Below are 13,570 nucleotides of genomic sequence, written 5' to 3'. Positions count from 1 at the left end.
TCCCAGGCGCTTTGGACTCCGAGTCCCAGGAGCCCCGACGTCATTCGGTTGCGCCAAACAGAGCCCCCAGAAGGCGGAAGTGACCTCTCCGCTCCAATGAGGTTCGCGTCTCTCCTTTCTTATCTCTATGGGAGGCGCGTCCGGAAGTGACGCAGGCACGGTTCCGGAAGCAGAAGCGTCAGGAGCTGCCTGAGAGGAGAAGATGTGAGTCCGCTGGTCGCCTTCTCGCGCCGTCTCGGTCTGTGCTGTCCGCCCGCCGCTAACCGCGCTCTGTCTCCCTTTTCCCCTCGCAGGGCCAAGGTCACCTTTAAGGTCACGCTCACCTCAGACCCGCGGCTGCCTTACAAAGTGTGAGTCCCGCCCCCCCCTCCTGTCAGCTGCCGCTCGCTTTCCTGGGTGCGCATGCGCGGGCCGCTGAGCCACATCATTCTCTAGCGGGCGGAGGGGTGGGGCTTTGCTCTGCGACGCTACAGTTTAGTCTGCCTCTGCCGGGAACCGCCAGAGGGCGCTCCAAGACGGCTCATAATAATATAGGGGTAACCGTAGGGGCACGGGTGGCGCTGTGGGTTAAACCAGTGTTTCCCAACCTCGGGTCTCCAGCTGCTCTTGGACTACAACTCCCATCATCCCTGACCATTGGTCTTGCTAGCAAGGGATGATGGGAGTTGTAGTCCAAAAACAGCTGGAGACCCAAGGTTGGGCAACACTGGGTTAAACCACTTGGACTTGCCAATCAGAAGGTCGGTGGTTTTGCTCGGTCCCTGCACCTGCCAACCTAGCGGTTCGAAAGCTCGTCAAAGTGCAAGTAGATAAATAGGTACCTCTCCGGCGGGAAGGTAAACGGCGTTTCCGTGCGCTGCTCTGGTTCGCCAGAAGCGGCTTAAGTCATGCTGGCCACATGACCCGGAAGCTGCACACCGGCTCCCTCGGCCAATAAAGCGAGATGAGAGCACAACCCCAGAGTCGTCAGGGGTACCTTTACCTTTAACCGTATATTATGCCATACTTGACTCTGCAGGCAATCTCAGTATTCCGTGCAACAGTCCTGTAAGATAAGTCAACATTATTCCACATGCCATATTTTATTTTGTTGTGGCCTGTCTTCTCCAAGCAATTTAGGGAATTAGGTTTTGAGTGGAACTGGCTTGGTCTGCCCTTTACCTTAAATATAGTGAAAAAGGGGGACATGCAGGAAGAGCGAGTAGCAACCTTTCTTCCTCCCGGCTTTTAGACCTTAGGGGAATGTATTGTGAAAATCAGCTGCTAACTAGAGATTTGTAGCTGCTGGAATGCTTCTTTCGTACTAGTGGGGGAACTAATTAGGAAATCTTATTTATGGTTTTCTGTAGACTGAGTGTGCCTGAAAGTACACCATTTACTGCTGTCTTGAAGTTTGCTGCAGAAGAAGTAAGTAAGGTTCTGGCAACATCCAAATTGCACCTGCTACTGCATTTCTTTACATGTTGATGTTTTTAAAAAATGTATTATATTTCCTTTTCAACTAGTTCAAAGTGCCTGCAGCAACAAGTGCCATCATAACAAATGGTGAGTGTTTTCCCCCTATAACTTAGGAAACTTTGAGGTAGACCTGGTGCCAGTGGCCAAGATGTTCAGGCATCTCTTCAGGTGTCCAAAACTAATCCCAGTGCAGGTTCCATCTATTTTAATAGGACTAATGCGGGAGAAATTCCAGTTGATTCTGCCTAGGAAGTTCATGCTTACCAATGTTTGTAGGCTTCTGTGATGCAGCAGCAAGCTTCCTTTTGGTTACTGAGAGGAGTTGCTGGTTAATACTTCCATGTGTTGACTGACTTATTTACTTTCCCCCCACAGATGGAATAGGGATAAACCCTGCACAGACAGCTGGTAAGTAGTTATTTGCAGTTAGATTTTTAAAAATGGAATATTTTTCTATGTAAGTTTTTTTTAATACTGTCATTTTCTCAAAAGGATGTACAGTCATAGGAAAAGGAAAGTACACCCTCTTTGAATTCTTTGGTTTTACATATGAGGACATAACAACAACTACCTGTTCCTTAGCAGGTCTTAAAATTAGGTAAATACAACCTCAGATGAACAACAGCACATGACATATTGCACTGTGTCATGATTCATTTAACAGAAATAAAGCCAAAATTGAGAACCCGTGTGTGAAAAACTAAGTATACCTTATGATTCAATAGCTTGTAGAGCAACCTTTAGCAGTAATTACTTGAAGTAATTTTTTTCTGTATTGCTCAGATCGTTGTGGAGGAATCTGGGCCCACTCTTCTTTATAACGTTGCTTCAGTTCATTGACATTTGCTGGCATTTGTCAATGCACAGCTCTCTTAAGGTCCCTCCACAGCATTTCATTTGGGTTGAGGGCTGGACTTTGACTGGGTCATTGCAACACCTTGATTATTTTCTTTTTCTGATGATAATTGCTTATGATCAATTAAACAAGGGTGTTTGATTAGCAGCAGCTATCTGCTACTTAGCTTCTTAATTCCTCTGGAAGCAGTAAGGGTGTGCTTAGTTTTTCACACATGGTTTTCCATTTTGGCTTTATTTTTGTAAACTACATCATGACATGGTGCAATATTTACTTAATTTTAAGTAAATAATATTATTAAGTAACTATTACTGCTAAGATTATTGTTATTATGTCCTCATATGTAAAACCACAAAATTCAAAGAGGGTATACGTTCTCTCTCTTTTTCCCATGACTGTATGCTGCAGATGAGCTATGCAAGTGACATTTTTAAAAATCCCAGCCAGACCTCTTTAGCTTCCTGTAACCAACCTTGTCAGAATCTTTAATTTTGTCATCTCTGCTTAGGTGTTAGCAAGAGAACGCAGCAAAGGTGTCTTAACACATTACAGAGAACTGTTCACATGCATCTGCTGTGACCTATCAGACTAGAACAAGTTGCCTTCATGGCTTACTTCCAGTAACAGCAAGTCATTTACCCAAAGCCTTACCTTGGCTTACAGTGATTTATGCTTACCTTTTTATGTACTCTCATGTAACCAATTTCTTTTCCCCCTTCCTCATTAGGAAACGTCTTCCTCAAGCATGGCTCAGAATTACGGCTTATTCCCAGAGATCGTGTTGGGAAATGTTAACATATGTACTTACTAGATAAGGTAAATAGCAGGCAAAAAGGATCCGTAAGCATATTCACTTAGGAATTAACCTACTATATTATAATGCAAAATACATTGTATTTCCCTGTGAAATCATCGTGCGTCAGCTGTCAACTCCTGCCAAGAAAAGAGTGGCCTCAGAGGTTGGATGGACTGCTTAGAATTGACTGACCCACTGAAATTTTACTGAAAGACTCCTATAGAGAATCGTCTTACAGAGTGGCTGGATTTTCTTCTGAGGAAACAACTTCTTCTAAATCGAAGCTTATTTCTAGTATATGGATGTCTTTGACTTGATCCAACGGTTCCTTGCAAGTGTGGAAGGACCAGTATGGATCAAAAGCTACCCCATTCACTAGGATTGAGCAGACACTGTCACGTGCAGTGGAAATACATCTCCATTTAAGTAAACTGGGAAGTCTACTCCTGGGATCTTCCCATATTGCACTTTGAGGAGGTTGGAGCCTGGCAGCTGCCATTCACAGCCATAGCAGATTGTTTGGATGTGTTGATGTGATCATGTGTGTTAAGACCTAGTAACATTAAATACCTGGTCATAAGGAGCCCAACTGAGTAATATCACTATTAATCAAATAACAAAATGGGAGATGCTCCAGTGTTTGTTTCAGTTACGGAAACTTGTTTGCACTTGTATCAGGAATTCCAGCTCTCATTTTTCATTCCATTAAAAGAAATCATTTAAAGGCTTTGGTTGCTGTTTGGGGGCAGAAATGTTCGTAGCGTTTGTATGATTTAATTGTGCCAGCCTCCGTCTGTTTGTTTTCTTCAGAATGGCTTTGTCTAGCTTCAAGATGGCTCATTTTACCCCAGATGGATAATAAATTATACTTTATATCATTAACTTGCCAGGCCTTTGCATATCAACACAAGAACCTTGAACCTGGCTCACTAGCATATTGCCTTGTTGAGTCAGAAACCAGGGATACCTCTACTTATATTTTCAGAAGTGGGGTTGGGGTTGCAAATCCCTGAGCTTGTTTGCCAAGTTAGTCCCACATCCAAGCCTTTCTGCTGCTACTGTCCATCCTCGGACAAATGAGGTGTCAGTGAACAGACTGGCAAAAGATATTTTCCTGCAGTGGGGAGGGCAACTTATTTTGCATAGGCCTGGCTAGTGGAACAAGTGGTAGGGGGAACACATCCAAGGACTCCCTCCCCTGCAGAAAAGGAACCTCCACAGAATGTTTAATGTCACATTTCTAATTGTGGAAGATGAATAAAAAGCACCTATTTGTAGTAGAGGCTCTGTGCACACATTGTTTTACTGTTGTGGGCCTGTCTTGTTCTTTAGTGTAGGTCTTTCTTTGACACAACTAGGTAGTTCTGCGGCAAAAAAGGGATTGAGTGCGCAAATCTGTTTAATTCAGATGCTGCTTTTTGTACTTGAGCATTATGGAGGTGGGAATCATCAGCAAGGCGTGACAATACTGCTGCTTTTAGGTATCCCACTCAGCCATGCATAATCACTAAAGCCATTCGGTTTGGAGAGTCCTGGCAGCATAGCCTCATGAAGATGCCCCCCCCCCACTTTAGAACTTATTAGCTTGGGGCAGGAATCAAGAACTGATATTCTTAATACAATTGCTGCCTGTAAGGGATCTCCGGTTAGGCAAAATGTTTCGCTCCCCATACAAGGGAGGTAAAAAACATTTCACTATCTGTAAAATGTTTTGGTAAGCAATGCTCTAAGAAACCTACCTAGAAACACCCAGCAATCTACATTCAACACTTGTGAATATTTTAACATTTCTCCCTTAATACAGTGGTGCCCCGCAAGACGAATGCCTCGCTAGACGAAAGGGTTTTCCGTTTTGGAGGCGCTTCGCAAAACGAATTTCCTATGGGCTTGCTTCGCAAGACGAAAATGTCTTGCGAGTTTTTCCGAGTCCCCCCCCCCTTTTTCTAAGCTGCTAAGCCGCTTATCTGCTTATCCGCTAAGCCAATAAGCCGCTAAAAGCCGCTAAGCCGCTAATAGCGCTAATCCGTCAATGGGCTTGCTTCGCAAGACGAAAAAACCGCTAGACGAAGAGAATCGCGGAACGGATTCTTTTCGTCTTGCGAGGCACCACTGTAGAAGGCAATGAAGGCAATGATTAAAGAAAGTTATGTACACAAAAAGATACGTTTATTAAAAGTGACAAAGGAACAAAACAGATGAAGGGTCCTCTTGTCATGGAGGACAGGAATGAGAGAACAATACCCCTGCTTCCCTTGCAAAGGCCAAACAGTTCCATGGTGATGCCTCCTTGCTAGGGCTTCTGGCTGAGAGCAGGCCCAGCTGTGGCTATGATGGAAGAGCTGGTCAAGTTATTGCCCAATGTGATAAGTGTGGTGCCAGCTCCAGCAGACAACATGCCTTGTGGAAGCAAGTGTCTGTTTGCAAGACTCTCCCTGGTGTGGATGATGGTACTGCTGTCGTCCATGACAGAAGGCACCCTGCCCAGGGTTTCCACAGTCCCAAGTGCATGACCTTTGGTCAGATTCACCTTCTCCACCCTCTGTCCTAGGGCTCGGTCACCCTTCATGGCTGTTAGTGTAGAAGTCAGTATCACCGTCTTGGATGTCGTCTGCAACACAGGTCCCACTTTGGAATGCACAAGGCTGCAGGGTGTGCTAGCTGGGGTGGAGGTGGCGAAGGTCACAGCTCCCACAGGGGCTGAGGAGGAGCTGGAGGAAGCAACGGCAGTTTGGACTGCTGTGGGCTTCACAGAGACGGAAGCGGCCTCTGCCATGACAGATTTTGTGAGGGCAGACAGTTTGGCATCTGACATCACATACAGCGTCTTCATGGGGCTTGTGGTGGTTACTATGCAGGAAGAGGGACAAGAAAAGAGTCTCAGTTGGTGCCCAGGTAATTAAACATCTCTACAATCAAGCACCAGGGTGTCATTTACCAGGCACCACCTGCACAGACACAATTTCAGGAGAGATCCATTATCACTCTATCCTGTATTACTCAATCTCAGACTGACCACAGCCAGTGACATTCAAATCGGTGAGACAGCCAAGGCCACTATGCTCTCTAGCAACATACAGGCGCTTGCTTCTGATGATTTTCAGAAGACAGTATTCTCAATAACATTCAGGGGAACCCCCAAATGGTGCAATGGGCTGGGTAAACATGAAAGTTGGTGGCATTCTCTCCCATATAATTTCCCACCTTTCTAAAATTGTGCCTTGGGAAGAGAGTAGATTGTAAATACTACGGATTCACATAAAAATCTAATTTGCTTTTGCAGACTCTAGAAAGTTGTTTTCTAGGTACTGAGAGGGTACCCAGAAATGTAAGTGGTGGGGAAGAAAACTGCCAGGAAAGCTGCTGATGTTTCAGACAATGCAGGCAAGATACATTTGAGAAGCACTTTAAAATGGGAGGAAACCAGCTCCCTGGCTCCTAAGCAGCCCCATGTGTCGATGCAGACACTTCACGTAGAATTCCTTTATGGTTTATGGCAGTGGTTCCCAGATCTGGCTATACTATCCCCTGGAACGGATTACCGGGGGGCGGGGGGTGCTGGAAGTAAATGACTATCACTTTGAAAAGTTTGTATCACTGGATCAAGGTCATTGAATTTTAATTGGATTTTGAGTAAATGTGCAATAGTTGCTGTTTTGCATTCTACTGCGTCATCTTCCTTAGTAAGTCATGCAAACCATTATTCTGCATAATGCTTTTTATAAGGTACAGGGCATGAGGTACAGGATGAGTTCGTGGAACCAAAGGGGCACTGTCTCAAAAAGGTTTTGGACCCTCTGTTCCATGCAGTATATGGGCGTTCCTTCTGCCTAGCCTAATGACAGGCATTCTGTTTTAAATGAATGAAAGAAACTAGACTGAGCACATGAGCAACCTAGCTATTTGGATTGTTTCATATTCAGTTGAAATGAACATCAGCGGCTATCTGCCTAAAAAGAGGACAGCTGTTCACCAATGACTACTAAAAGCAGTGACCTGCTACATGATGTACCCCTGCAGCTGAATTTCTAGACGTTGCTCAGATGCCACCATTTCTCACCTACAGATAGTGCTGGTGGCGGCGCTGAGGTTGGTTGAGATGTTGGTTCAGCAGGAGGCATCTCTATGCCAGCCTTGGGTTTGCCAAGTTCCCCCTGGGGCAACAACTTGCTGGAAGGAGTGGAGCTGGAAGCTGCACTGGTGAAGTTTCCAACTGCACTATCTGCGATCTGAAAAATGTAAACACAGAAATAGAAGAGAAATGGAGGGCAATGAAATGACATTTCTGGCAACTCAGAAGTGTGAGTAAGAAAATGGAAAGGACCAAATACCAAAAGTTATGAGAAAGAACCACCTATACTGCTATAAAAATGTTGTGTGACATGTACATAGAATTATGCCAACATTTTCATTATTAGGAGGGAAAACCCTGCTTGAATGCTGTAGAGGTGCATAGCAAACAAAAGTTTCCCAAGCATACTCTTCTTAACTCTGTTTGCAAGCCTTAGTAGTGCTACTTAGGGTGTAGGGATGCCCTTTTAACATTGTGCTGCAGTTCCAACTTGTGTATTTCTGATTCCCGGAGATGTAGGTATAGGATGCACACCGGACCTTTTGACCAGGTTGACTCAATAGATCTTTAAATATGCACCAGTAAGTCCCCAGACACTTCTTCAGCATTTAAGCAAAAGCAGACTTTGGATTCATACCACAAGTCCATCCCAAACTATTATCTGACATGACACTTTCCATAAGCTCAGAATCAGACGCTCCCTTTATGGGGGTGGGACTGAGAAAACAGAGTAGAAAGTGCATGAAGTGGGTTCCATTACAAACTAAATACAGTGGTGCCCCGCAAGACAAACGCCTCGCAAGATGGAAAACCCGCTAGACGAAAGGGTTTTCCGTTTTGGAGGCGCTTCGCAAAACGAATTTCCTTATGGGCTTGCTTCGCAAGACGAAAATGTCTTGCGAGTTCCTGCGGGGTTTTTTCCCTCCCCCCCTTTTCCTAAGCCCTAAGCCGCTTATCAGCTGATCCGCTAAAAGCCACTAAACCGCTAATAGCGCTAATCCGCTAAGCTGTCAATGGGCTTGCTTCGCAAGACGAAAAAACCGCTATACGAAGAGCCTCACGGAACGGATTAATTTCGTCTTGCGAGGCACCACTGTATATACTATTTTCTTTCTTTTAACCTATGTTATTTTCTTTCTTTTAATAGATGGGACGTGGGTGGAGCTGTGGTCTAAACCACTGAACCTTGGGCTTGCGAATCAGAAGGTCGGCAGTTCAAATCCCCGCAACGGGGTGAGCTCCAGTTGCTGGGTCCCAGCTCCTGCCAACCTAGCAGTTCAAAAGCACGCCAAAAAGTTCAAGTAGATTAACAGGTACTGCTACGGCAGGAAGGTAAACGGCGTTTCCGTGTGCTGCTCTGGTGTCGATGTTCCACTGCACCAGAAGTGGCTTAGTCATGGCCACATGACCTGTGGAGCGGACAGACGCCAGCTCCCTCGGCATGTAAAGCGAGATGAGTGCCGCAACTAGAGTCATTCGCGACTGGACTTAACTGCCAGGGGTCCTTTACCTTTATGTCACTTACAATCTGGTTTAGCCAGACTTTGCCAACCTGGTGTCCTCCAATCTTTTGGGCTACAACTCTCCTCAACCCCAGCCAGCACACAGATTCATGGAGGATGAGGCGCTCAATGACTACTCATCACAGGAAGTATCACAGGAAGTGTGTGCTTCTAAACACCATCTGTTGGGGGACACATGTTGGGAGAGGGCTATTGCGCTCATGTCCTGCTCTTAGGCTTCCCAGAGAGATCTCTTGGACCAGATGGACCTCCCTTTAGGTTTAACCAAGATAACTCAAAGTCACAAAAATTAACAATGGCAAAGAGGACAAAACACCATGTCCTCCGTAATGATAGAAGGGCTAAGGGGGATTTGCCAGAGGAGGCAAAACCATCTAGGTGGGTCCTGTGGTAAACAGGTGACAAAGCTTAGCTTGGAGGCAGCTGCTGCTACTAAGCCCGTAAGACAGCCAAAGGCTGGCTGGAAAACCCTTAGAGCAAGAGAGAAGAGGAGACGGCCGAGTGCCCATGTCAAGGCTTGAAGACAGTTCTGTGACTCTTCTGTCCCTAATGTACCTCACCTGAATGCTAGCGCTCCAGCAGGCAGAATTACCTGAGGTGGAGGTGGTGGGGACCGTAGCAGCAGCTGTTGCTGCTCTTCCAACTGGGGCTGGATGCTTCCCATGGCTGCCTGGCTGAGGGTCGTGACTCGGCTGGCCTGTCCTCGCAGAGTCACTGTGATAGTGGTTGGAGCTTTTAAGCCTGGTGGAAATGGAGGGAAAAAGTCACTGATGCAAGTTGCCATGGGAACACACATATGCCAGAGTTGGCAGTCACAAATCAGGAGTTAGGTTTACAACTGCCCTTCTATGGGCAGAGACTTTAGAGACTGACACCATCATTGAGGGATAACCAGCCTCATATAACCAAAACACTTAAGTCTAATTAATGCATGAATAGGTCAATGCCATAGAGTAAGATGTCCAGCCACACTTAGCTTGGTCACACCCCATCACCTTGGGAGGAAGAAAGTAAAATCTATTGTTTCCTTCAGTCTACCATGTGTGTAGAGTTCTGAGCTCCAAGCTCAGATCATATGGCTTTTCTACAAACCATCATTGTGTTCCTGTACCAAATAAATCAGGAACTTTAACCACTTTGGAACTAACTTAAGTTTTGCTGCCTGTGTTTTCTGAATGCTGTATGGAAAACACATGAATCTGACCTTTGAAAGTTTGTAAGTAAACCATTTCTAACTTACCAAACATGGTCTTTTTCCATACTAGTGGAAGTGGGGAACTTTGGAAGGAATTTAGAAGGGCATATTTTAAAGGTAGAATACCCTATATTTGCTGCACATTTTGTGATTTTAAATCTCTGTGGGGGTTATTTCACCAAAGAGTACTTGCCCCAAACCTGTATCTTGGGGCATCTACGGAATTCTTTTTTTTTAACCTATTTTTTCCTTGCCAATCAACAGCTATGAGACTAGAGAAGGGCAAAGCCTCAGGTGGGTTTTTTGTTTGTTTTCGTTTTTTAGGCTCAGTGCTGGAGAAATCACAATTGTATCTCCCCCTTTCTTCAAGGAGCTCAGGGTGGTGCAACTAGGATTAGGCCACTTAATCATCAACCTGAGATAGCAAGCCCAATTTACCCCAAACTACCCAGTGAGCTTCCAAGCTGAATGGATATTTTAACTTGGATCTCTGCAGTCAACCACTCCATGATGGCTCAGTTCATCAGGGTCTGCAGAAGCATGAAAGCCGGCACCAACCTCATCAGCTCATAACTGCAACTCTTGCAGTTGCTGTTGATCCTATTTATACATGTATTGGTTTTGCTACTGAATTCTGATTCACACCAATGCAAGTTTCTGAATGAAGGAATACTATAGCATTCTGGCTCCATGCCTGTTGTAGTTGTTGTTTTGGCCCCAATCAACTCGCTCCCTCATCAGTATTGCCACAGTGACCTCAGCATACACTGGCGAAGCCATAATCCAAGGAAAAATGACACTAGTCACCACAGAACACAATTATTCCCTGTTCTGCCATTACAGCTGAACTCTTACCTGTCCCTTGACCAGAGATGTGAGCCAAGCCAGGAAGGCTGCTTGCAAGTTTTGCCAGCCCCCCATTAGTAAGCAGCTGGTGAATAGTGGTGGGCTTCCCACTTGCTGAGCCTCCAAGAGATGCCAAGGTTGTGGCAACTGGGATGGTGCGGACGATGGTGCCTGTACTTGTGGTGATGGTGCTCAGGTTCTGGAGTGGGGCTGAGGTCTTCAGCGCTGAGGTCTGCAAGGTGGAAAAAGAGGAACAGGTTACAGTGGTGCCTTGCAAGACGAAATTAATCCGTTCCGCGAGTCGTTTCGTCTTGCGAAGCAAGCCCATAGGGAAATTCGTCTTGCGGAACGACTCAAAAACCGGAAAACTCTTTCGTTTTGCGCGTTTTTCGTTTTGTCTTGCGACGTACCACTGTATAAGAATGATACATCGCTGAGCAGGAGGCTTCTCCCTTTTCCCTACTTCATGCTAAGATATCTAAGGGGTTAACCAGGTTTCTCAAACTTGGGTCCCCAGCTGTTGCTGGACTACAACTCCCACCATCCCTGACCACTGGTCCTGCTAGCTAGGTAAGGTAAAGGACCCCTGGATGGTTAAGTCCAGTCGAATCCGACTAGGGGGTACGGTGTTCATCTCCACTTTCATGTGAGGGAGCCGGCATTTGTCTGTAGACAGCTTTTCTGGGTCATATGGCCAGCATGACTACACTGGTTCTGGTGCACGGAACACTGTGACAAGTGCTAGAGTGCATGGAAACACCATTTACCTTCCCATCACAGTGGTACCTATTTATCTACTCATGCTGGTATGCTTTCAAACTGCTAGGTTGGCAGGAGCCGGGACAAAGCAACGGGAGCTCACTCCGTCGTGGGGATTCGAACCACCAACCTTATGACTGGCAACCTTACGATTGGTGGTTTAGACCACAGCGCTGCCCACATCCATAACTAGGTATGATGGGAGTTGTAGCCCAACAACAGCTGGGGATTCATGTTTGAGACCTTTGGCCCACTGGTTGACCAGGGACCCCACAGGTTGCTCACACGGACCTACCTGAGCCAAAGGCCCTGCAGCAGCAGCAACACTTGTTGGGAGAGCGGCTGGCTTTGTGCCAATGTCCTGCAGGCTGAAGCTCAAGCCTTGCAGGAGGCTGCTGGCAGAAGCTGCCCCTGGAGATAAACCAAAGAGAAGCAAGAGGGTTATTCATTCTGTGCTTCAAGAAACAAATTTGCTGTCTGAACCAACAATCTGATCCAGTCAGACAACTCAAGAACAGCTTTGGCGCTAACAAATCAGGGTAGCCAGCCAGATGCACACTTCTCTCCCCATTCAGCTGACAGGCCTGGACTGCACATCTGAAGCCACCCCAAGCCTCTGTGAAATGCAAGCGGAGGCTTCCTACTCATGTCACCCAGCAGCTCTGTGCTAGAGAGGCGTGCCTTATGGAAGGAGAATAAAAAGAAGCAGCATTGAGCAGGTGAAGGCTGCAATGTGAAGGTTGTGTTCGCAAGAGAACCATGAGAGAAGGACGGAACAACATTCACAAAGGAGCTACTGCTGAGGACAAAGTAAGGAGAGAAAGATAAGGAAGTTGGTATGCCTTGTGATTAAAGCATTAGAAACAAGAAACTATTGTCATATATGGAAATAGCTGCCCCTTTGCTTGCAAGAGCATAAATGCTAGTGCTTTTTTTATATCTGGGGTGTCACCCCTCAACTACTTGCCAGCTGAGGTTGTGTCTCACTGGCCTTACGATGCCGAAATAAATGTCCTGTTGGACTGATAACTGGTGTCTGGATTTTATTGGCCATTGCAGGCTGAACCCACAGGGTACTGGGTTTGAATCAATATTTCCCCAAGAGCCTGGCGTCAACACCACTGTCTTTTTGGAGTGGTGCTAGGTGGAAAAGGCTTTTAAATAAGCACTGTGAAGTTTTTTGTATTAACTTAACCTTACTTATTCCATTATTGATCATGTCTTACCTGCTATCCTGGTTTTGATTTTCAATTGATGGTTTACATTGTTTGTTTAATTGTTTGCTTTTAAACCTTTCATTGTTAGCCACCCTGGAAGCACTGTTTGCTGAAGGCCTTCAGAGTGGCAAATTTAATAAAAATAAAAATATTCAAAAACTGAGGTCTTCTCAATCTACCTTGATGCCAGAGTGCACAAGTACTAAAGGCATTCTCAGATGCAGGCCAGAGGCAACGGTTGCTTTCAGAGGCCTGGTGGGGGTAATCTTGCCTTTTCACAGAAAGAGAGAGTCAGAAGTTACCTTGGACAGCGTTGCTCGGCTGGGCCTGCATACAATGTGTGCCACTTGCCACCAGCCTGTTCTGCAGAGCATGGAAAGCACTTGGGGCTGTGCTGCTAGGGATCGTGGCCAAGGGGGTGGGACTGATAGAGGGGCTGTCTGCAGCAGAACTTGGCCTGGGTGGGGGAGGAAAAAAGGAAAGACAGTTAAATTATTAAGCACACACACACTGCACACAGATCTTGGCATGGGGTAAGAGGAATTGCTCAGCCACAAACGAGATTTGATTTTCCTCCAAAGGCACTGTTTGGCTCCCCTGCATGCAGCACCTGGAGCCACTTGCTCTGCAGGTGCCCTTTCTGGGGTGCATCTGCGCCAGTGCTTGCAGCACATGGTAGCTTGGCTTGCATAGTTTCTTCTGTGCCATGCTGACTGTAGGCCACTTCACACTTACATGCACTTAAAGAATGAAGTGAATAAACTTTAAGAAGTTTTTCTCCCTCTCATATAAAAAACAAAACAAAAACAAAACACTAGCAGTAGCGTGCGTTCAGTGAAGCTGAACCGTGG

General features: G+C 46.0%; 2 protein-coding genes across 10 annotated transcripts in view; one reads left to right on the top strand and one right to left on the bottom strand.

Annotated features, from left to right (window-relative positions):
* Positions 1-128: 128 nt before the first annotated feature.
* Positions 129-3,988, top strand: UFM1 (ubiquitin fold modifier 1). 3 transcript variants are annotated; one of them, XM_081868588.1, is made up of 7 exons: positions 129-204; positions 294-350; positions 1,350-1,407; positions 1,506-1,545; positions 1,834-1,866; positions 3,042-3,130; positions 3,238-3,988. In XM_081868588.1, coding segments are annotated over exons 1-6 (258 nt in total). In that variant the 5' UTR covers positions 129-202; the 3' UTR covers positions 3,110-3,130; positions 3,238-3,988. The 3 variants fall into 3 exon arrangements, with proteins under 3 accessions (XP_081724714.1, XP_081724712.1, XP_081724713.1); XM_081868586.1 differs by lacking the exon at positions 3,042-3,130; XM_081868587.1 differs by having other exon boundaries at positions 3,042-3,988.
* Positions 3,989-5,254: 1,266 nt separating this feature from the next.
* The window catches only part of KANSL3 (KAT8 regulatory NSL complex subunit 3), a 34,910-nt gene continuing 26,594 nt past the window's right edge, over positions 5,255-13,570 (bottom strand). For 6 of the 7 annotated variants that reach the window (XM_081868424.1, XM_081868420.1, XM_081868425.1 and 3 more), the window contains 6 exons: positions 13,022-13,176; positions 11,798-11,913; positions 10,753-10,975; positions 9,295-9,443; positions 7,168-7,336; positions 5,255-5,957 (listed from right to left, as the gene is read on the bottom strand). In XM_081868424.1, the coding sequence (XP_081724550.1) occupies positions 5,401-5,957; positions 7,168-7,336; positions 9,295-9,443; positions 10,753-10,975; positions 11,798-11,913; positions 13,022-13,176 (1,369 nt within the window). In that variant the 3' untranslated portion in view covers positions 5,255-5,400. The remainder of the gene's footprint in view (positions 5,958-7,167; positions 7,337-9,294; positions 9,444-10,752; positions 10,976-11,797; positions 11,914-13,021; positions 13,177-13,570) is intronic. The other variant, XM_081868426.1, reaches the window with a different exon arrangement.

This window comes from Podarcis erhardii (genome assembly GCF_964252035.2).
Source record: "Podarcis erhardii genome assembly, chromosome: 7".
Lineage (NCBI taxonomy): Eukaryota > Metazoa > Chordata > Lepidosauria > Squamata > Lacertidae > Podarcis > Podarcis erhardii.
The sequence above is the reverse complement of the archived record's forward strand: the minus strand, read 5'-3'. Positions and strand labels throughout refer to the sequence as shown.